The sequence below is a fragment of the Micromesistius poutassou genome (genome assembly GCF_964030765.1).
Source record: "Micromesistius poutassou genome assembly, chromosome: 14".
NCBI lineage: Eukaryota > Metazoa > Chordata > Actinopteri > Gadiformes > Gadidae > Micromesistius > Micromesistius poutassou.
The window spans coordinates 3,207,674-3,230,533 of NC_140284.1; the positions used below are offsets into that span (position 1 = coordinate 3,207,674).

General features: G+C 45.3%; 3 protein-coding genes across 3 annotated transcripts in view; 1 reads left to right on the forward strand and 2 right to left on the reverse strand.

Moving 5' to 3' along the window:
• tent5c (terminal nucleotidyltransferase 5C) lies at positions 1–5,151 on the reverse strand. Its single transcript, XM_084478701.1, has 2 exons — positions 5,026–5,151; positions 1–3,920 (listed from the first exon to the last, which is right to left on the reverse strand). Exon 2 carries the CDS (start codon positions 3,893–3,895, stop codon positions 2,762–2,764), a length of 1,134 nt encoding a protein of 377 aa, XP_084334827.1. The 5' UTR covers positions 3,896–3,920; positions 5,026–5,151; the 3' UTR covers positions 1–2,761.
• A 6,194-nt stretch (positions 5,152–11,345) lies between these two features.
• Positions 11,346–17,103, reverse strand: LOC311358611 (melanoregulin; the record flags this gene model as incomplete). Its single annotated transcript, XM_084478702.1, has 5 exons — positions 11,346–11,420; positions 12,373–12,530; positions 14,046–14,136; positions 16,501–16,720; positions 17,027–17,103. The coding sequence occupies 5 exons, from the start codon at positions 17,101–17,103 to the stop codon at positions 11,346–11,348; spliced, it is 621 nt and encodes a 206-aa protein (XP_084334828.1).
• Positions 17,104–18,460: 1,357 nt separating this feature from the next.
• cpo (carboxypeptidase O) overlaps positions 18,461–22,860 on the forward strand; it is a gene marked incomplete at both ends in the record, with an annotated part of 5,460 nt that continues 1,060 nt past the window's right edge. The window contains 10 exons of the mRNA XM_084478876.1: positions 18,461–18,522; positions 19,006–19,072; positions 19,403–19,504; positions 19,773–19,883; positions 20,068–20,187; positions 20,315–20,408; positions 20,911–21,007; positions 21,413–21,518; positions 21,804–21,888; positions 22,582–22,662. Coding sequence (XP_084335002.1) covers positions 18,461–18,522; positions 19,006–19,072; positions 19,403–19,504; positions 19,773–19,883; positions 20,068–20,187; positions 20,315–20,408; positions 20,911–21,007; positions 21,413–21,518; positions 21,804–21,888; positions 22,582–22,662 — 925 coding nt within the window. The remainder of the gene's footprint in view (positions 18,523–19,005; positions 19,073–19,402; positions 19,505–19,772; positions 19,884–20,067; positions 20,188–20,314; positions 20,409–20,910; positions 21,008–21,412; positions 21,519–21,803; positions 21,889–22,581; positions 22,663–22,860) is intronic.

A 22,860-nucleotide genomic window follows, 5' to 3' on the forward strand; every position in this document is an offset into this window, starting at 1 on the left:
ATTCACAGTCTGGGTCTGGATTGATTGTCTAAACATGCCACCATTTTAAACGTTCAGACTATCCTCCCCGCCCTCTCCTTCAACTAGCACAGTGCTAACCTGATCCTACTCCATCAAGCATTGCTAGAAGATCACAGATCCTAGTTGGTCATAGAACTTTAGCAGTCTGGGGTCAGGCTGCAGTTGTATCCAAAAGTGGGTCACAAGGCTTAAGAAACAAACAGCATTTATTTTTTTTTCAAAGTAATCCGACTGGGGAATGGCTGAATCCATCGCTGCCACGGTAAAAATATGTTTCGCTAGTAAAAAGCTAAACTAAACGAAAAATGTCAAGCAGCTCGCTCAGGAGAACCCAAAACAAAGCGGCCATTTTCTCACATAAAAACATATTGGGGGGGGGGGGGGGTGAAGTTATGGGACAGTCGAACCCACAGCCACCTGCAAAAACCTGCAAGTTGTAAACCCTTGAAGACCCACCTAACATGCAATCACACCGAGCTTGCCGAGCTCTAGCCATCAAATATCACCTTCTGCTTCCACGCTTGCTGGGAGGGGGGCTTCACTTAACCTAACCAGAGGTGGCTGCACTCTTCTAGAACTCAACATTTTACAAATTCATGACAATGACCTCCACAAAGCAGCCAGAGACAGGGCCTCACACAAGACACTTTGACCCCATTAGTGTTGTGGAGGAAAGATTGTACACAGTGGACACAATATTGTATGGCATTGGCAACATTAACAGATATACAAAACAATATGAAGGGCTACAGGAATGACTAGAGGGACCATCTAACGGCACATTAAGGACCTCAAATGGGGAGCATTTTTACAATAATGGCAAACCTAACCCAAGCAATGAAATGCCAAGCCTGTGCATGCGTCCCTAGCCCCGTAAGCCAAGTGCGGTACCGGTCGTATGGTAGGGAAGTGGGGCCCCTATAATGCGGACAGCGTTAAGACTTCCTGCCGCAACCGTCAAAATAAAAATACAGAAACTCTTAAAAAAGGCACCAAGAGGTTTTGTTGCTGGTGGTGCTAGAGGCGTGTGGCCTGTGCTTAACGCCAAACTACAGGAAGACATGATAGTTGTAGCGGCCAACTCTGTCCCATCAGAGCTCTGCTACATTAGAGGTCTCGCCCTCTGCTCCTACCCCAAAACCACATCCAGTTAGCCAGTCAAAACCTCTCAAGCGGGACAATCACACATCCATATACTGCCACACACAAACTAGGAGCCAATGCGGGTATGTAAACACCACTGAGGCGGGAGGGGGGGGGTGTCACTTACACCAGGAGTCCAAAAACAACTTCCCTCCTCCAGATGACTTCCGAGAGGGGAGGGGCTCGTTTGGAGTAAAACTGGTAGCTGAATGGAGACTTGGGGGGGGGGGGGGGGGGGGGGCAGTTCTACGTCAGCGGGTGATAAGAACCTTTGGCTTCACGTAACAGCCATGCCTCGAACCCCCCTGCTTCTCTTCCCCTTAACCCCGCCCCACCCCAGGCAGTGCCAAAAGGGGAGAGGAATTCCTGGCTGGTGAACCCTGCTCAGCAGCCAGTCCTTGGCCAATCCCCTATGACCCGAAAAGGGGCTAAAAAAAAAAACCGCTTGCCACATCGCCCCCCCCCAAACGGTGAATCAGCCGCCCCGTGTGACGAGAGGGGCGCACCACGCCAACGCAACCCAAAAAGTAGATAATTATAGACTACCGTCCGGGACTCCCTGTACGCAGCCTCTCTGGCTGCCATGTGCTGCTCCTTATAAGGGAAGGCACTGGCTGCCACGCGGTCCTCCACAAACTACCAGGAACCCTGCTTCCCAGAGGCCGGCGCCGTCTCCTGAGGAGAGAGAGAGAGGATCCGGAAGGAGGGGCAGCGAGACAAGTAAATGCTAAAGTGGAGGAGAAAATCCCCAAAAGACAAACTAAAAGACATTTCCTACACACACATACACACACACACACACACACACACACACAGACACACACAGGGGGACACCATCTTGGAAGTGCTTTTCGTAGTTCCACGTCAAAATTAAAAATAAACCACGGTCCGTCACCCCTCTCAATCATAAAGCCTCTTCTACACGACTCTAAAGACCGCCTAAACCCACATGACACAGCACGATGCTCAACTTTACAACAAGCACATATTTTCCTCAAGGACGTCCTTTTTAACACCAGTGCTCTGTGTTTCTTTTTTTGTTTTTACCCCAAGTATACATTTTATATTAGATTGAGCTTTTTTTTTTTGCTTCATTTCGTTACATGACTTCAAAAGAAATTATAATCATTTAAGGCCATATTCTCATCCTCCTTCCTTTTTAAAGATGGACCATAGTCAACTGAAACGTGCAAACCCAGAGGAGCTATAAGGCACAAGAGGAAGCCGTTATATCAATAAAGATTTGAAAAAGAAAACCAAAAAACAGAATTATCCAAATAACACTTAAATACAAAATAGATCACTTTGGATTGGATGGCATTGCGACACGCAAGGAGTTAGTCCTTGACACTTGGCCAGTTCCCAGTCCTCTATGCCTTCACAGGAAAAGAAAGCTTTTTTTTTTTTTAATGGCCCAGATATTGTCTTTATTTATTTTTTTTACTTTTTCTCTGCAACAATACTGTTCTCTTCAACGCCAGTGGCGACCACTGTCCCGGCATATGGCCATTTTCTTCTTTTTTTTTTTTAGCTCATCTCGTGAATATAGTTTTCTTCGTCTGTTTTTTTTCGTGTGCGCACGTTTGTCAAGTTCGCGTCAGTTGCACGGCAGCCACGTGGGAATGTTCTGGTTGGCCACGTAGTAGTTGCTGAAGTTGTGGTCGCGGACGTAGGGCGCCGGCTGGTAGTAGCAGGTGACGCTGGAGGCGTCGGGGATGGCGTTCTGCTCCGCCAGCACGTGGAAGGCCAGCAGCGAGATGAGGTTGAGGGTCTGGCGCCGCTCGTGGCCCATGAGGCACACGGTGCTCTCGTCCACCACCCGCCGCAGGATCATCAGGTAGTCGTACTTGCAGCGCTCCTCGCCCACAAAGTGGCTGTGCAGGTAGGCCTCCACCTTGCGCTGCTGCTCGCCCACGTCGGGGAAGTCGATGAAGAAGCGGGAGCACATGTAGCGCTCCAGCGCCTTGAACTCGTCGGCGTCCGTGGGCCGGAAGTCGCGCACCAGCAGGTTGCAGTACTTGAGCAGCCCGCCGCCGCGGATCTCCTCGGGCCGCTGCGTGGCGATCAGCTTGCCCCGCAGGTGGCCCAGCGCCGCGCCAAAGTCGCCGTACACGCTCTCGCCCATCACCGACGGGTGGAAGGCGGCGGACATGGGCGCCCGCGACAGCTCGTAGTAGGCCAGCACCGAGTCCAGCACGATCTGGAACGAGTCCACGCTGAACTCAAACTGCCGGCGGAGCGCGTCCACGAACTTGAGCTCCACGTTGCGGCCGTGGTTGTTGCACAGCGAGATGAGGCTCCAGCGGTCCTGCTCCGTGTTCACCTTCACCAGCTTCTGCACGTAGGCCTCCTTCAGGGTCACCGCCGTGATGCGCTCCTTGTTGACGCCGTCCGGCAGGAAGTCCAGCAGGGTGCCCAGCACCACGTCGCGCACCAGCTGGAACTCGGACTCGCAGGGCAGGTCCACGCGGAAGATGACGTCCAGGTCCTTGTAGCTCCAGCCCACGTCCTGCACCAGCACGTGGCTGGCCGTCGAGCCGTTGAGGCGCACGTCCTTGACGCGCACGCCGCTGCGCTCCAGACGCGAGCGCACGCGCGCCACAATGTCCTTCAGGCGCACCTCCAGCGTGGGGAAGTTGCCGCGGCCGTGCACGGGCACCGCCTCCGACAGCACCTCGTCCAGGCGGCTCACCTGCTCCCAGGACAGCAGGTTGGTCGCCATTGTAGCCATCGTCCAATCAGACAGTGCAGATAAACTGGCAGGAGAGAAGAGAAGAGAACACGAGCGCTTTAACAACTTGTTACGTGTAGAATTCAACCCTTAAAGATTTAATTGAAAGAAAAATACAAACCCACTTGCTTTAGAGGATTATTGTCATGTACAAAAGGTGACAAGACCCTACCAGTTAAGAGTTCTGATAAACTGGGAGGACATCAAAAAAGATTGCACTAGCAATTTTTTGGAATATATAAATCTCATTTTGTTTGAATATACAATTTAAATAAAACATTTTAAAAGAGGATGTGTGGCATTAGTCAAAATTCTGAGAAAAAAAAGGAAACTGCAATAGCCTTATCATATAGAATGAGCGACCTTTGACCCTTAAGGGCTCACCGGTGTGTAACGGGGCGCGCGCACCACACACACCTGGCTGCGCAACAGAGAGTTGGGGGGGAGGGGCGGGGGGCGCAGGGGCGCGTGGCTTCCAGAAGAGCAGACCGCGCCGCGAGCCTTCCGTTCCAGAACCGCGACGGGAACGTTTTAAATAAACACGACAACCGACTATCATTATTAATTAAATACGAGTCAATCAAAACGACGGGTATTCAAAGAATGCCCACCGTATCGGCCTTCATTTATCTGCCGACCGCTGTCAGCATAATTTCCCCCCTAGTGACACATTTATATCAAAGCCCGGTTAGTAGACACAAAATATCCGAGTGTAAATGTTTAGTTTAAATGTTTAGTATGTTCAAAGATCTTAATTTTTTTTTTTTTAATCCATGTAATTTAAACGCCATACCCACGTTAGCAGTGGCACAAGTCAAAGAGCAGCACATCATAGGTATCATGTTATAAAGACCCATCCGGCTCCACCACTGCGGTCAGCTGCTTACATTGTTAATGAATTAATGAATTCATACAAACGCGACAGCAAAGGGCAGCCTGCTAGGTAGACCTACCGATCAAAACCCAAACACTATGAGCCATAAAACGCCACATTTAAAAGTTAAACCGGAGAACGGTACCGGTATCACGTGTCGAGAAAGGCGAAATCAGCAGAAATGTCATGACACGTGAAGGGTTTAAACGCCCAAAGCAGGTCATTTTCTCCATGGGATGAATAAAATGGTACATACGGTTCCAAAGGCTTCCACGGATACAGGTCGAATTACAAAAGACTGAGGAAAGTTTGCATTCGTGCCGATACGTCCATATAATCCAGTAACACAGACAACAGCAGCAGACTGCAATGTAGAAACTCGTCCCCAGCAGCTGAGAGCAGGGATTTATAAGCCGAACCACAGCCTCGCCGGAACACACAGCCAGCCCGCACAATACAGTCCCTCTTTGTTATTCAATGTGAATTGAAATAGTTGCAAAAGTATTAATTATTTAGTTTTATAGGAGGACATTTCTAATTACCTTCAGGTCCAATTTAAGTCGACGATGGGGGATTTTTGAATAAATTTGTTCTTAAGTTTGGTTGTATCAATGCGCCGAGTGAAGACCTGTGATTGGTCGAGCAGGGTTGTGTTGCCAGGTTACCAGGGTCGCTTCCTGTTCTCGTTTGAAACGTCAGTCACCACGTTGTGAGTGGTTGAATTTACGATACTAATAATTCAGATTCATTAATTTATTCTTTCTCTTAAAATTGCTCTTTTCAACATAATACAAAATAAAATATGCATTGGAATAAGGACCTAGCACAAAACACAAAATAAGTACAAAACTAAATTAGTTACAGTTGCAAATAGATAAGATAGTCAAAAATAATAGTCTCTTGTATTTGTTTATGGCTACAAACACACACACACACACACACACACACACACACACACACACACACACACACACACACACGCACATGTGCACACACACACACACACACACACACACACACACACACACACACACACACACACACACACACACACACACACACACACACACAAACACATACAGAACATGACAACAGAAAACAAAATAGTCTCCTTTTCAATTCCACAGAAGATGGTATTTTTCTGTCACTTCCCTGGAAATGTAACAAGTACAACGGTGTTTCCAAATGTTAAAATCAAATGAATCTGTAAATTGAGCAGGTAAAACACATTGCCATCTCAGGAATTTCCTGAATAACAACCACCCTCTCTCTTACACACACACACACACACACACACACACACACACACACACACACACACACACAAACACGGGTTTGTTGTTTTCATTTTCACTTTACGTCACAAAGAGAGAAGGAAAGTGAGAGATAGGAGAGAGAGAGAGAGAGAGAGAGAGAGCGAGAGAAGAGATAGGAGAGAGAGAGAGAGAGAGAGAGAGAGAGAGAGAGAGAGACGAGAGAGAGAAGACAGAGAGACAGAGAGAGAGCTAGTAGGGAGTCCACAACTTCTACTATTGTCTCATGTTCTCATTCTGTGAAACTGACGTAAACAAAGAGCATGAGTTTCCCCTTTATAGCTCAGCAAATAGTTTCTTCACGCTCACACAGATGCTCTGGGTGTGTGTGTGTGGTGTGTGTGGTTGTGTGTGCATGTGTGTGCGTTTGTGATACAAATGTCATGCACTGATAGTAAAATCATAGGGTAAAATCCCGTAGGGTTAAAAGGATGTTGATTTGCATAACCTCTACCGCAGATGTCTTCCCCTGTGTGTGTGTGTGTGTGTGTGTGTGTGTGTGTGTGTGTGTGTGTGTGTGTGTGTGTGTGTGTGTGTGTGTGTGTGTGTGTGTGCGTGCGTGTGTGCATGTGCGTGTGTGTGTGTGTGTGTGCGTGTGTGTGTGTGTGTGTCAGCAGCAATAAATAGTTGAACTCTTGATGAATGTCTTAACTGGATTTCCCCTGCTTATCTAGTCTATCGCTAATGTTTACTTTGACTATTTTTCAATATTACAATCAAAGAAAATGACCCAGCATTATCTTTCTAAAAAAGCGAAGTCAATGTCTTGTTGTTGATAGTAAATGTTGTTGTGGGTTGACTAAATGGATGGTTTTGGTGGATACCTGGTATTCCCATAAGGACCCTTCAGAACCAATCTGCCCATTTCCGTCCATAGTAGGTATACCAATATTACCGTTTGAAACCTGTTAGGTCAACTGAGTAATTATTAGGTTTGGTCCCAGTGAGCGACTTTTCTTTTGAGTTATGTGTGGGGTTGCAACACGCAACACAAATTGTATGTTTGTACGTCTTGGCAATTCAAAATTGTGAAGATTTTAATTTATTTTGAATTTTCAATGTGTGCTTGTTGCATCGTGTATCTTGTCCTAGCCATCTTTGTTGTATACAGGGAATGGGTTAACCTAGCAATTGTAAGTGCTTGGCACTTTTTCTATGAACATCCTTACTCCACCGACTGCAATATATTGTTGTTTCTCTTTTTATGACAAATGTACTTATGCTTAAGTACATTATGACGAAAAGGTCTGCTAAATGCCCAAAATGTAATTTGCATTATACTTCATTCAACAATATATATTTAGATACATTTGTTTGATCTTAATTTGAAATTTAGGAGATCATTCTTTTTTGACTCCTATTCCTCGCTGGAATGCTGCTTTACGCAGGAAGAAACAGATAAGGCCATCCAGGGCCTGGGTGCTATGGCGACAGACACAACATGTTCCTGCCTCGCTGTTCCACGTTGTCACGTGCCAATTCATACCTCATGCTCTGCACAATGGCTATCACTTTATTGCACCTTTACAGAGCATAACTACCATGCAAACAAAACTCAAGAAACATGCGAAAGAATACGGGAAACATTTCCTTAACTTAACTCAAAGTGTTTATCCAAAATATTGCATTGGATGCTAATGGTTACTTAAATCAATTATCAATACATTTGATGTGTTTATTTCTTAAAGCAGCGGTTAGATCACATGTGTGTAACCTTTTGCATACATTGTTTCATCTTCCATCTGAGTTCTAAGAACTTCCTTCCAACTCTTGTTCCTAGCGTTTTGAAGCCACACTTCCTGTGTGATAGCGTCACTTCCTTTTTAGGGTTCACTTTCGAGTCGTGTACAAGAAGTCTTTACATAGAGCGGTCAATGTACTGCTTGTAGCCATGCTTAACCTAGACCCATTTACACTTACTTCAGTGTGTGTTTGGTTATCTTGGGGAGTCGGAAACGCCCCTGGTGTGTACGTATATATATGCGTGTGTGTGTGTGTGTGTGTGTGTGTGTGTGTGTGTGTTACTGGTTGTCCATCCATCTGTAACATCAACACTGAATCCCCCCAGCTGGGCACCGGGCCAAGGGAAACAGGTGGCTGGTCACACATACACACACATACACACAAACACACACTCACAAACAGTAGCCACTCACATTGACATACAGAGTTGCCACTGACAGAAAAAGACACACACACACACACACACACACACACACACACACACACACACACAACCCACACCTCTGCATACATATGATGCACAGACAGCTACTTGATATAGATGTTTCTAGGTAGTATGTTCCACCTAGACAAACACACTATGACCAACACCTCCCCCCACACACGCACACACACACACACACACACACACACACACACACACACACACACACACACACCCCCACACACACACACACACACTGAGAGGCACCGTCAAATGTTCCAGGAGGGGGCTGACGACAGAGGTCTTTGTGAGTATCTTGTCGATGACTCACAGGCAGTGTACAACCTACTAGCTGTAATGTAACTGCACCTCTTTCTAATCAAACAGAGCAGCACAGTAGAGCCACACAAAAAGAAGGTGACCCTTGAATACGGGGACATGGGACATTAAAGCAATGGACAGCAGAACTCCAAAATGCACTTCTAATTATGTAATTAAAGGGGTGATATTATGCCAACAGTCACACTTACACCTGGTGGCATAATATCACCCCTTTAACAATAATCAATGCGCATCATGCATCGGAACATGACATACACTCATGTGGCCATTTCAATATGTACATGTATACTAAATACTAAATATACTAAATGTATGATGGATAGATCAACCTACCTGCTGGTACATTCCACTGGGTAGGCGAGGTAGGCTGATCCATCCATTAAAAAGCAAAAATCTAACAGTGGCCCCTGGAACCACAGGCCATCACTGCAGACATCATTCTAGGTATATTTTTTCCAGTCCTTCAGATTAAGTAGAGCCAGACCATGTGGAGACCCCACTAGACAACACACCCGTTGCATAACGTCTCTGTTTGTAGCCGGGGAAGAGGCCGGCTGCTGTCAGGGGAGGGGGGTGGTCTGGTAGACAGATGAGCAGCATGCTGTTTGTCTGCCTGAGTGGGAACAGGCTCATCGCATTACGGCCACATCACTTTTTCCACAGACCTCACCCTCTGTCTGTGTTTGCCGAACGGGACAGACAGACAGACACAGGAGACAGACAGGCTCTCGTCTAGTACTTAATTAATGAGGTTTAGACACCAAAATGATAGAGCCGGCTGGTAAGTAGACAAGCACTGATAGGTCGGGGACTTGACCTCTCTTTACCTCACCGTCTCCATCCTACCGACCGTGGCTTTCCCAGGAAGGCACCGACCGGGGTAAATAAGAGTCAGAGATGACTTACTCTACAAACAGACCAGGAGGTCCGCACTCACAATATTGAAACACATGCCACCTGTTGAGGATAGAAAATGGAGCAAATTTCTCTATTTCCATTTTAAAGATGTAAAGGCCCAGTCCATTTAAAAAAGGTTCTCAGTCATGATTTCATAATGAAAACAGTGCAACGAAACTAGGGTACATTAAGTTTCCTTTTCCTGTGGTTTTCAGGTCATGATTTGGTTTCTACAGAACTGCATGTAGGCTGCATGACTTCGTGACTGCACTATCCTGCAATGCTGCAACACAATTTCTGTTCTATTACTTCCTGTGAACGCCAGTTGCCGGTCCCCGGAGCGAGAGTAATGAGAACGTGACAAGAAGAAGAACCACAAAGACATACGTATGGAGGTTTTAAGAGAGAGCCAGTGGTCTGTCAGTGGTCTCAATTGGACTAATCTGGGCTCCAGCAGTCCTACTATATTATAGCAGAACTTCTGGGGCCTGGGCTGGAAACAACGGACTGCCAGTGGTGGAGTTCCACCTGGTTTCCTTTTGTCACAGAGATATTCTATTAAAAAAAAACATATTGGGCGAGTCAGAAAGGAATTGTAATATGTCAACGTGTGGAGTGGCTTACAGACACTTTTCTACAGTTAACTACTGCTGGCCGTGTTTTTGCTGGCCAATTGAAGGCTTTCTGATTCCAGCAACATGATTGGTCGACACAAGTATGACGCAAAAGATTTCTGATTTGTGACTAAAGTTTGACAAACCCTATCCTTTGAGTGAAAAGGGTCTTGGAGTCATATAAAAACGTGGCGCTTTAAATATTAAATAACTGAAAAAAATCCACATCTTTAATAATGGATTCAACCCAAGTATTAAATTGATAATAGTGTTCAGTTGGGGGAGCCATAAAAGGGAAATAATCACAGAAGCGATTGTTTTAATATCACATAGAACTATGGGTCATTATGAACACAAACATAGGCAGAATACACAATATCACAAACAAACCTGGGCACTATACCTCAACTATACCTCCATCACGTGCTGTCACCCTGCCAAAAATATCCGACATAAGCAAGGGGATTTCTGAAATGTAATTGACTAACTTCGGCATATGATCAGTGAACAATGTATTCAAATGTCTCAATTCAAAATATCTATCAACTTAAAAAGCACAGCACTCAATTAAAAATGGCAAAAGAAAATTCACCCTTTTGGTGGCGAGTCACTCCTTCAATATCTCAAACGGCATTTCCGTACTTCTCACACTGATCCCTCTGCGATGCCACATAAGAACGCCGTGACTCCGAAAGACGGTCTGCAATGTCTAAAGTTATGTCATGCGTTTGCAAAGTCTCAGTAGTTGCCTTGAACCTGGTTAGTATGCGCTATCCCAAACATTTGTCATAATCGCGGTCTCCTATTTATCAAGTTGAGCGTTTGCGCATTTGCGCAAACTCGTGGACCAAGTCAATTCTGACAGATTGGGGAGGGGGAGCGATAGTGGTCATCTTGATTTATTTATTATTATTATTATAATAGTTATTTTTGTGAAATTAATATTCATAAACGAGTAATGTATGGTCTTTCAATATTTTCAAGTGAATAATATTAAAAATTCTGATTATTTTTCTTAAAGCTTGTTGTGGTGCCCCCCCCCCCCCCCACTGGTTGTCAATGGTTGGGGCCCCTGGGAACGGGCCCCAGTGCCCTTATGGATAATCCGGCCCTGCATACACGCACACTTTCTCTCTCTCCCCTTTTACTCTCCTCTCTAGTCTCTGTCTCTATTGCTCTCTCTTTTTGGGACATTTCTCTCTCTCTCTCTCTCTCTCTCTCTTTCTCGCCCTCTCTCTGACTCTTACTCTGTCTTAGGGTATTTCTCGGTGGCCAGTCTGATGAAGTCTTCAGCACTGTCCAGTGACACCAGGCAGTCCTGAGTGAGGGGGAGGGGGGCGGGGGGTGCAGGAAGAGAAGGATGGTGGGTGAGTAGGAATTGATACAACCCCGAACGGATGGAGTTTTATCCAGGTTGCTAAGTATTCAAATTAGCAACATCTAATGGGAATGTTTTGTTCTGTGCAGAAGAATAAAAAAATATTCATAGAGGTAACTTCCCCGAGCTAGTTAATTTGTGGATGGGCGTGTTTTATTCTTGGGAAGCCTAGTTCAGATGTGTCAAATAGGGGGAAATGGCTGCAGTAGAAAAAGTAACATAGTTCAGATGTAAGTTATAATTATTAATAAATATAATAATAATAATATTATTAAGTTATAATCAGTGTCAGACTACATGCCAAACCCTAACCCTAACCTGCAGGCATCCCTGCACAAGATTACAGAAGATCCTTAATGACATCTGCATTCACTGTAGGTCACACTGTTAAATTGAATTGACTAAATATTAAATGTAAATATTGAACTTTATGGCAACTTTTAAGCGATTGCATGTGTGTGTAATTGCTTTGTTATTTGTGGGTAAACATGTTTGGATGTGTGTGTGTGTGTGTGTGTGTGTGTGTGTGTGTGTGTGTGTGTGTGTGTGTGTGTGTGTGTGTGTGTGTGTGTGTGTGTGTGCTTGTATGCATGTATGTATGTATGTATGTATGTATGTATGTATGTATGCATGTATGTATGCATGTATGCATGTATGTATGTATGTATGTATGCATGTATGTATGTATGTATGTATGTATGTATGTATGTATGTATGTATATATGTATGTATGTATGTATGTATGTATGTATGCATGTATGTATGTATGCATGTATGTATGTATGTATGTATGTATGTATGTATGTATGTATGTACAGTGTATGTATGTATGTATGTATGTATGTATGTATGTATGTACAGTGTATGTACGTACAGTGTATGTATGTAGTACCATAACGTGGAGGTATCTATTCTGCGGACCGCCACCAGGGGGAAACAGAGCGCTGTGGTCCCGCAGATGTTGGAGTAGCTCCTCGGCTCTGCGCAGACCGTGCGGACCGTCTCTCTGGACGTTCATACCCAGCAAGGACTCCACCTCGGTCTGGTAACCTTCACATTCATTCACAGCAATTTTATGGCATGCCTTCTTTGTGAAGATACAAAAACGTCATATTGATAATATAGAAGCATATGCACATTTCAAAACAATGTAAGGTAAATAACATAACCTGCGAGGAGAACACTTTTTGGGGGCCATTCGAGAGAAATGATGTCAAGACAAAATAAATAGTTGTAGTTGAGTGTATAATGGGAAATAACAGAGGAAAGGAGAGAAGGAAGTGTGTGAGGAAAGGAGAAAAGGCTCCATAGCCACTTGCTGTGGCAACATTGCCCTCTCGTTGTCGCGGTGAGTATTGCCACAAAACGTATGGAATTAAATCAGTTTGGGGCATTACTTTATGTGTTGGTCAAATCCTAGTGACCACCAAGATGAAGTTAGTTGAAGGTTAAGTTTTAGGAGAGTTAAAGTTAACCAAAGATATCTACTTAAAGGTCCCATGGCATGCTACTTTATGAATGCTTTTATATAGGTGTTAGTGGCCCCTAATACAGTATTTGAAGACTCATTCCCGAAATTCAGCCTTGGTGCAGAATTACAGCCACTACAAGCCAGTCCCAATGAGGAGGAGAGAGGCCGGTCCAGGTGGAGGGTGTGGCCCTGAGCAGCTTGTGGCCACGGTACCATATGCTAGTGTTTACATTGGATGGATCGCAATGGCTCGGATTCATAATATCATCCGGAGGTGCACACAGCTTTTGGCCATGTTCTGTAAATATTCTAGAACACTCCGGGTGCTCCGGCGGGAGTCCTGGAGCTCTATATCTAAATAATATCATTATATATTATATATAGATATACGACTGCATCGGGTTCTCTGACGTCTCTGGTACTTGCACAACGTGGAACCGAACCGCGACACGGAAGCGCGGCAGCGGAGGAGCCCCGGCAGCTGAGCCCCGGCGGTGGTGCCCCGGCAGCGGAGACAATCCCAGGCAACAATCCCTTTCTCCTCCATGTCGCCGTTCAATCTGGACTTCAGGGAGTCAAAGCCAAAGTTCCTTTCCCCCAATTCCTTCTCAACCATGGCCGAGATAACCCCCACTACGAGTCTCGCTGTGGAAGTACCAGAGACGTCAGAGAACCTGACGCAGTCTAGTCTTTTCACCAAAGGGGAGCTTTTACGCAAGCTTGCGTTCGTAGCTCATTGTGTCATTGGCGAGCCAAATTCTCTGGGTGGGCAAGGCAGAGAAAGGGGAGGTACCGTCTGAGCTTTCATTTTTTCAAAGGCGGAGAAGGCTACCAAGTGCTCGTTTTACACCTAACGCCATTTCTAGCCACTGGGGGACCATAGGCAGGCTAGGGGAACTCATATTAATGTTAGAAAACCTCATAAAGTGACATTTTCATTCCATGGGACCTTTAATAAATCACAATCACATTTTCGACTAACTTGATTGACCTTTGTCAGATGGTTCAATTCAAACAATATTGCTTGTGACGAAAATAAGAATGCAACATGGCATAAGATGAAGTAAGACCAGAGTACTGATCAAATGTCTGACCAAGCTGCAGTAGTATTTTCTTCCATCGAGTGCAGACCTCTCGTCTGGTGTAGCGAAGAGAATGAATGTCGTAGTTAATTTTCTCCCATTCCTAGACACACACACACACACACACACACACACACACACACACACACACACACACACACACACACACACACACACACACACACACACGTGAAATGAAAAGACAGAAGATAATGATCTTAGTATTTTTAAAAGCAGCTATTAGGATATGTGCTCAGAATTCACAGAACGAACTACATTTGGACACATAAAATGATTAATAAAAAGGCTTAATTGATAGAAATGTACGGAAATCTTTGTCATTTCTTATCGATCCTAACACATTCCTTGTTAGGCTAGCATTGACCCTCTGAACACACTCCTTTTTTTCTGTTTAAATTGAGAGCCTGGCTTCTTACATTTTGACTAAGAAACTAATTTAGACAGTACAATGTCCCCAGTGTGTGCCCTACTGTGAAAGCGCTGTTTACTAGACTATTCACACGCAGTGAACATGTTAAAATAACCCTGAGCTAGGCCGAAATGCATTGTTTATATATTTTAGGAAGAAAGTATTTTGGTTTCTTCAAACATTACTTAAAATACACACACATTTGAATATATATCTATTTTTAGAGAATGAAGTAAAGCACAAGTCAGCCAGAATTAATTAAGATGAATGCAATAACATGGGTTTAACTCAAATCTCTCAAAATTCTCAAAAGGGGGGGGGGGAGAGGGGAGAGAGAGCAGGATGGAGGAGAGAAGTTGGTAGATTGATTGGATGATGAGATTTAGGGATAGCTGGGGGACTGGGGGAGAAGGGGGGAGGGATGAGTGAGATGTGGAGGAATACATTCTGAGAAGAAAAGTTAAATGTGTGTATTTGTATTTAAGTCTTCAATACTAACAGTAGTAATGAGCATTTACTATAAGTGTGATTTCAGATCTCGGAACACTCTATCATGATTTATAGAAAGTTGAGATTCAGTTTCTGTTAGAAGAGAAACACTGAACACACTTAATGTAAATACCATTCCCGTATTCTCTCTGTAGGTTGAAAAAAACCTTCTGTAATGTGTAATGTAATGTATACGTACAGAAAATAAGCCCAATCTACTAAATCTGCCATTCTGGCAGTCTGGAAGTTATTATAGTTAAGTTCAAATACAGTTCCTAGGTCTTCATTATTAACGCCACTTGACTTCAATTATAACATACAGTGCATACAGTTATTATACATTTAACGCTATATTGTGTAGCCCATAGTTTATACGTACTAAACCTTTTCCTAACCAAATGATGGCTATATGCAGAAGCAGAGTCGTACAATTACAGAGTTACATGTGAAAAGGCCGTGCTGGTTTCGTCTAGATTCAATCAAACTAGTCCCATGTTGTTAATCAGGGACCTGTGCCAGTGTAGCTCTAACCTTTAGCAGGAGTCTGTCAGGGGAGCCGCTCAGGACGTGTGTCTGTACCTCAGGTGTGTGTATGCGTGTGTGTTTATCAGAGGCCTCCATGCAGATTGTAAATATTATGAATTAATGAATCCATGTCTGTATGTCGTTCTGCCTGCATGTTTGCCTGTCTGCCTGCCTGTCTGTCAACTTTATTCCTGTCTGTCTGTCAGTCTCCTCAGTGTTCTGGTCTGAATGTATGTCTGTCTGTCTGTCTGTCTGTCTGTCTGTCTGTCTGCCTTTCTGACTGTCTGCCTGTCTGTCTGTCTGTCAGTCTGTCTGTCTCTCACCTCTGTGTTGCTGTCTGTCTGTCTGTCTGTCTGTCAGTCAGTCTGTCTGTCTCTCACCTCTGTGTTGCTGTCTGTCTGTCAGTCTGTCTGTCTCTCACCTCTGTGTTGCTGTCTGTCTGTCAGTCTCTCTGTCTCTCACCTCTGTGTTGCTGTCTGTCTGTCAGTCTCTCTGTCTCTCACCTCTGTGTTGCTGTCTGTCTGTCTCTCACCTCTGTGTTGCTGTCTGTCAGTCTCTCACCTCTGTGTTGCTGTCTGTCAGTCTCTCACCTCTGTGTTGCTGTCTGTCAGTCTCTCACCTCTGTGTTGCTGTCTGTCTGTCAGTCTGTCTGTCTCTCACCTCTGTGTTGCTGTCTGTCTGTCTGTCTGTCAGTCTCTCACCTCTGTGTTGCTGTCTGTCTGTCTGTCTGTCAGTCTCTCACCTCTGTGTTGCTGTCTGTCTGTCTGTCGGTCAGTCTCTCACCTCTGTGTTGCTGTCTGTCTGTCTGTCTGTCTGTCTGTCTGTCTCTCACCTCTGTGTTGCTGTCTGTCTGTCAGTCTCTCACCTCTGTGTTGCTGTCGGTCTGGTCTCTCACCTCTGTGTTGCTGTCTGTCTGTCAGTCTCTCACCTCTGTGTTGCTGTCGGTCTGTCTCTCACCTCTGTGTTGCTGTCTGTCTGTCAGTCTCTCACCTCTGTGTTGCTGTCTGTCTGTCAGTCTCTCACCTCTGTGTTGCTGTCGGTCTGGTCTCTCAGGTCTAAGAAGGCCTGTAGCTCCGTGTCTGAGTCCCTCCTGGAGCAGCTGGCCGCTGTGGGGGTGGGCCACGGCTCGCTGCCTTGGATGGGCTCCGGGGAAGGACTCGACCCCAGGACGCCCTGCTCAGCTGGGTCGCTGGAGTCACTGGGTGCAGGCACTGGCGTTTTGGGTGCCTTGGTCTTCCTCATACTGGGAATAAACAAGTGCTTTAAGTGTTTTAATGAACACCAGGTGATGGCGGCAAAGTAATTACAATTAAAATGAAACATTCAATCAAATAAAATGTGTACAGAAATATAACTATTCACTACTATAGTGAAGACAAAAAAGTATGATTTAATTCGAGCGATACATTTTTATTACAAAATGAAACCATTTCTGAAAACTGATACCAGCCACTGAAGCATGTCTACCCTATACTATACATTATTAAGAAAAACCAAAGTTGTCATCCACTCTCTGTGGCTGTGTCAGTCCTAGGCATATGAAACCTACCGTAGAATAGCGTGGTTCTCGCTTCTGTTGTGCTGCATGTGGTGAGGAACGCAGCACACGGCGTAACCAGCACCCATCAGGGCAAGCTAAAAGCACTATAGACTATATCATGTCAACACCGCCCGGCGACGGCCATACCTAGCCAACAAGGCTAGCAACAAGGATTTATACGCTGGCTTTTTCTGAATTCCCTAAAGGGGAGGTAATTTAATAACTTGTACTGCACGCCCCTTATCTCTCTTAACCTCCTTAACCATCTCTCTCTCTCTCTCTCTCTCTCTCTCTCTCTCTCTCTCTCTATCTCTCTCTCTCTCTCTCCCCCTCTATCTGCTTCTCTCACTCTTTCTCTCTTTCTGACTATTTCTCTCTCTTTCTCTCTCTCTTTCTCTCACTCTTTCTCTCTCTCCCTCTCTCCCCTCTATCTCTTTCTCCCTCTCTATCTCTTTCTCCCTCACTACCCCCCCCCCCTCCCTCACTATCTCTATTACATTATGATGGTGGTAAAGTCTGACTGTCAGCAGAGTTAGAGAGAGAGAGAGAGAGAGAGAGAGAAAGAGAATGAAGAATACTTCATTCTTTCAACCGCAGGAGGAAATTCCTTGAGTGTATGTGTGTGTGTGTGTGTGTGTGTGTGTGTGTGTGTGTGTGTGTGTGTGTGTGTGTGTGTGTGTGTGTGTGTGTGTGTGTGCGTGCGTTGTTCTGTAGACTGCTAATGTCTTATAGTTGTCAGGTGCGTTTTGCAGATCTTGCATTATTTATATATATATATATATATATAGAGAGAGAGAGAGAATTTATAGAATTTATATGATCTGGGAACTCTGCTACTCTAATTCTACTACTACTATTACGACTCATACTACTTCTAGTACTACTAAAACAACTTTTGTTTTAGTAGATTGAATCATGGCCGTGTTATGCCCATTCCATTCTTCAACCTAATGAATACAACCTAATCGTCAGATTACTAGGTCCCTCTAAAAACAACACAAGCTACGTAGCAAGGCAAACGACATACATTTACGTTTCCAGACCAAACAACCTAATGACGTCCATGAGTTACATACTGATGGACCTGGAAATCGGACTATTAGGTTGTTTTGCTGTTTCAACTCAGGTTGGATTCGTAGCTTATCCAATACATTATTTTGTATAGTAAGTATATTTTAATGCATTTTAAGAATCATATGCAAACCTACTATCAAAGACTGTTGTTTATATGTGTTAAAATTTGTTTTCTGTCACATTGATGCAAAGGCAAAGTGTGGTGAGGTGATAAAATGGTAATAAATGATGACCTGTGCTTGTAAAGATGCCGTCATCGTTAAAGCTCCTGTACATGACAGAGGTTGCCTGTCTCAGTAAACAGCAGTGTTCAGCCAATACAGTCGCTTTTGTCCAATTGTCTGGAGAAGTACCAAATCCACTGGGAGAATGATACATTCCTGTGGGCTGCTGGTGCTTCTGCTGGTGTTTCACGCCAACTTAAAGATCAGGTGAGTCCTTCAGCTTTATATTCAGCTGAGGCATTTACATTCATGGAGAGAAAGTCGCTTTATAGAATTGGTTGGTTACTGGTTCTGTGACCTTGTTTGAACACATGAACCTAGTGAATGCATCAAGACCGAGATGTTCTTTGATCGCCTCTTAATACTCATTTTTAGTCATGTTACACTAGGGTTATTTATATTCATTGTCTGCCAAAGTTGATGTGACTCCAATAAATAGTTGGACCAAAGTTGAACCTGAAGTAGGCCTATCTTGATGCAGTTCTCTGCCTCGTCATTATAAGGAATACCATAAGGAATATAAGAATTATACACTGTAAACACGTTGTAATCTTTTAAATGTTATAAAATGTGACATAAAAAATAGCAAAGGTTTTCTGCTATCACTACTACTAAATATAAATGTCACATTTAAAGATGAACCACGCGTGATGTGTTTAATAATACCGTGAACTTCCTGTTTGGCGACAGTTTGTCGCTGGGAGTTTCAGAGCGGGTATGGGATTACAACTACACCAGATATCATCCTATGGATGAGGTAAGATGTACCTTTAGCACGTTAAACAGCAGGTAAGGTACACCTGGTACCACACTAACAGGTGAGGTTCACCTGGTACCACACTATACAACAGGTGAGGTTCACCTGGTACCACACTATACAACAGGTAAGGTACACCTGGTACCACACTATACAACAGGTAGGGTACACCTGGTACCACACTATACAACAGGTAGGGTACACCTGGTACCACACTATACAACAGGTAAGGTACACCTGGTATCAAGCTATAGAACAGGTATGATCTCTATATATCTCAGTCTTTCTCTCTCTCTCTCTTTTTCACTCTCGCTCTATGTCTCTCTGTAGATCTCCAGTTGGATGGACAGGGTGGAGGCGCAGAACCCTAACCTGGTGTCCTCCCTCGTCTACGGCCAGACGTTCGAGAAGAGAGACATTAAGCTACTCAAGGTTTGTCGTTTGAATCACAGCTTGAATCACAGGTGGAAGGAACTCCCTCATTTCCCCACCAGGTCTGAAGTTGATCAGCACAAAATTCGATCAACAAGAGAGGAGTGTAATAGAAAGATAGTTCAGCATACCAGCCTACCAGTTGGTCCAGTCCTTCAGCGGGTGGGGCCCCGTAGGTGATCCAACCATCATCACATGTGATGTCACTAGTGGGTTGATGATGGAAGTGCTGGTGATGGTTGTGTGACTGAGGTTCTGGTCTCTCCAGTTTGGTCTGCCGGATCCCGGGGGTCTGATGAAGAAGGCAGTGTGGGTGGACTGTGGGATCCACGCCAGAGAGTGGATCGCTCCGGCCTTCTGCCAGTGGTTTGTTAAAGAGGTACGCATGTAGGGAGCACAGCCAAACAGAGGGTCAGCCTACGAACCCAGATGCCTACACAAGGCATCTGGGTTCATTTGCATGTACATTTGCATGTACACAATTCTGCGTACATGCAAATGTATAGATACAGTCCTCGCACATGCTTTTTGTGTTTACTATGCTGAATCATTTGAATATTCAGATTGTACAGTCCTACAATAAAAGTGACGTGAGGCTGACCAAGTTTCTGCAGAAGATTGACCTCTATGTGACCCCTGTGCTCAATGTGGACGGATACATCTTCTCCTGGACCAATCAGAGCGTGAGTTTCACAATGAGATGCAAAGAGGATGTTACTAACACAGTGTTAAAATAACTGATGATCGCATGAACAAGGATCCATTTGTGTGTGTGTGTGTGTGTGTGTGTGTGTGTGTGTGTGTGTGTAGACTCGTCTGTGGAGGAAGTCCAGGTCCCTCCCTCCTCAGGGTTGTGGTTGCCACGGCGTCGATCTTAACAGAAATTTCAACGCAAACTGGGGGAGTGAGTAGTAAAGCAACTTCAAGTGGATATAATACATACAAATACACATAAATTCATTGTGCTCGGTTATTCATTTATAAGTGAAACAACCATAAACCATGCACTATTAGCAAAGTTGTGGTACTTTACTTTTTTGCTGCAATAATTGATTCTAATTATCTCACCATCCATAAATCTATCCATCCATCCTTCTTCAATTGCTACCCCAATCACAGTTGCTGTGGCGACGCCCTGTTGCCACAGCAACCGTGATTGGGGTATCACTTTTGGGGTATCGCTACCCCAATCACAGTTGCTGTGGCGACGACCCTGTTGCCACAGCAACCGTGATTGGGGTAGCGATTGGTGTCGCGTAGAGCAGTCCAATGTCGGGTGCACCCGGGTGTGTAGTTGTAGCCAGGTGTAGGGCTGTATTGTCAGATGATGTGTCGTCCATTCTGTTGGAAAAGCTCTTTTTGAATAAAGTTTGACTGATGGTTGACGGACGATGCTCTGGTCCCAGCGGTCGGCGTGTCACGTGACTGCTGCTCCGACACATACTGCGGTGTGTCTCCAGCCTCCGAACCCGAGGCCAAGGCAGTGACGGACTTTGTGGGTGAGTATTCAGAGGGGCGGTGTACACCAGGTGTGAGTGTGATTAGCCATTACAAGCCTTTCAAAAAATGAGCCTTTTCCAATGTGCCATAATATCACCCCTTCAATACAACGACTGGACGGGAGCGACAGGTGTCTGCAGGACAACCCTCACTCCTCACGCCTAACGCACGCTCTCTCCCCGCTGACCTGAATGGCTGCGTTCAAGTAAAAGCCTAGGGTTGCCGGTTTGAACCCCTGCTGTGTAGCGGGGTTGCCATCGGAGAACCGTTACACATATAGAGCTACCTTTACGCACTGCCTACCTTTGCGTGTGAGCGCTACAACAGTTGTAAGTTACAAACTCTATGTTCTCTTCCTCCCTCCCTAGCTGATGGTGTGCGTGCGCTCTCGTTCTGTCTTAAAGGTAGTAGGGCGGATCAGATGTTGTGCTACCTGACCATCCACTCCTCTGGTCAGCTGATTCTCCTGCCCTACGGCCACCCCCAGATAACAGCCCCCAACTACGACGAGCTGGTCTGTGTGTGTGTGTGTGTGTGTGTGTGTGTGTGTGTGTATGCGTGTGCTGAAGGGAATCTTTCTGCATGTGTGTGTGTGGTTGTGTGTGCGTGTGTGTGTGTGTGTGTGTGTGTGTGTGTGTGCGTGTGAGCGTGTGTGTGTGTGTGTGTGTGCATGTGTGTGTGTGTGTTGTGTGTGTTGGTGTGGTGTGTCTATTGTATTAGCAGGTTGTAGTCATACTGTACTATAGGTAGGTGTAGTAACATGTTGCAGTGATACCGTGTACTGTGTCTGTGTACCCAGGTGTCCGTGGGCAAGACAGCAGCATCTGAGATGAAGAAGTTATACGGAATGGAGTACAGGGTTGGAACATCTCCACAAATACTGTGTAAGAACAAACACACACACACACACACACACACACACACACACACAGCCGCACCTCCCCCCCCCCCCCCCCCCACACACACACACACACACATGTGTGTGTGTGTGTGTGTGTGGCACAAACACAGAAGATAACAAAGTATACTTATTAACACAGCAATAAACAAGGTGTGTGAATCCAAAGACATCTTCCCCTTTCCCACACTCACTGCAGCCGAACACCTCCAAGACCACTAAAGAATTAAAGATTAAAATCCAATTTATTACTCAGTATTCTAACAGCGCTTATTAAGTGAGCAATGAGTTAGCGACAAAAGAGTCGTTATAACGTCGTTCTCCCATTCCCCTCCTCCACTCTCGTCCTCCTGCCCTTCCTTCCTCTCCTCCTCCTCCTCCTTATTCAATATCTACCCCACCTCCTCATCCTCCACCCCCTCCCTCTGCCCTCTTCTTCCTTCCCTCCTCCCCCTCTCCCCCTCTCCTCCTTCACTCTCTTCTTCCTTCACCTCCCCCACCTCCTTTCCTCCTCCTCTCCCTTCCTCCATTCTCTTCTCATCTTCTCCTCCTTATCCTCTTCTCCTTTTCACCACCTCCTCCTCCTCCTCTCCCCCTCCCTCTCTCCTCCTCATCCTCTCCCCCTCCCTCCCTCCCTGCCTCTCTCTCCTCCCCCTCCCTCCCTCCCTCCTCTGATCAGATGCTAACTCTGGCTCCAGTAGAGACTGGGCTAGGCTGCTGGGTATTCCCTTTTCCTACACCTTTGAGCTGAGGGACAAAGGTGAGTCTCAACACCGACTACAAAACGACACATAACGTCCACTTCAATGCAGCCATGCAGGAATGCAGGGAATCATTTACCTTGAAATCCATTTTACAGATACATCTATAAGATAAAGTATGTGTGTAGCTATTTATTTATACAAGCCATTTGTAGCAAGGTCCATGCCACACTCCACCCTAGGTGGCTTTTACTGGG

What these genes read in the sequence shown, in the direction of transcription:
- tent5c (XM_084478701.1), bottom strand. Translation starts at nt 3,895, where the DNA reads ATGGCTACAATGGCGACCAACCTGCTGTCCTGGGAGCAGGTGAGCCGC.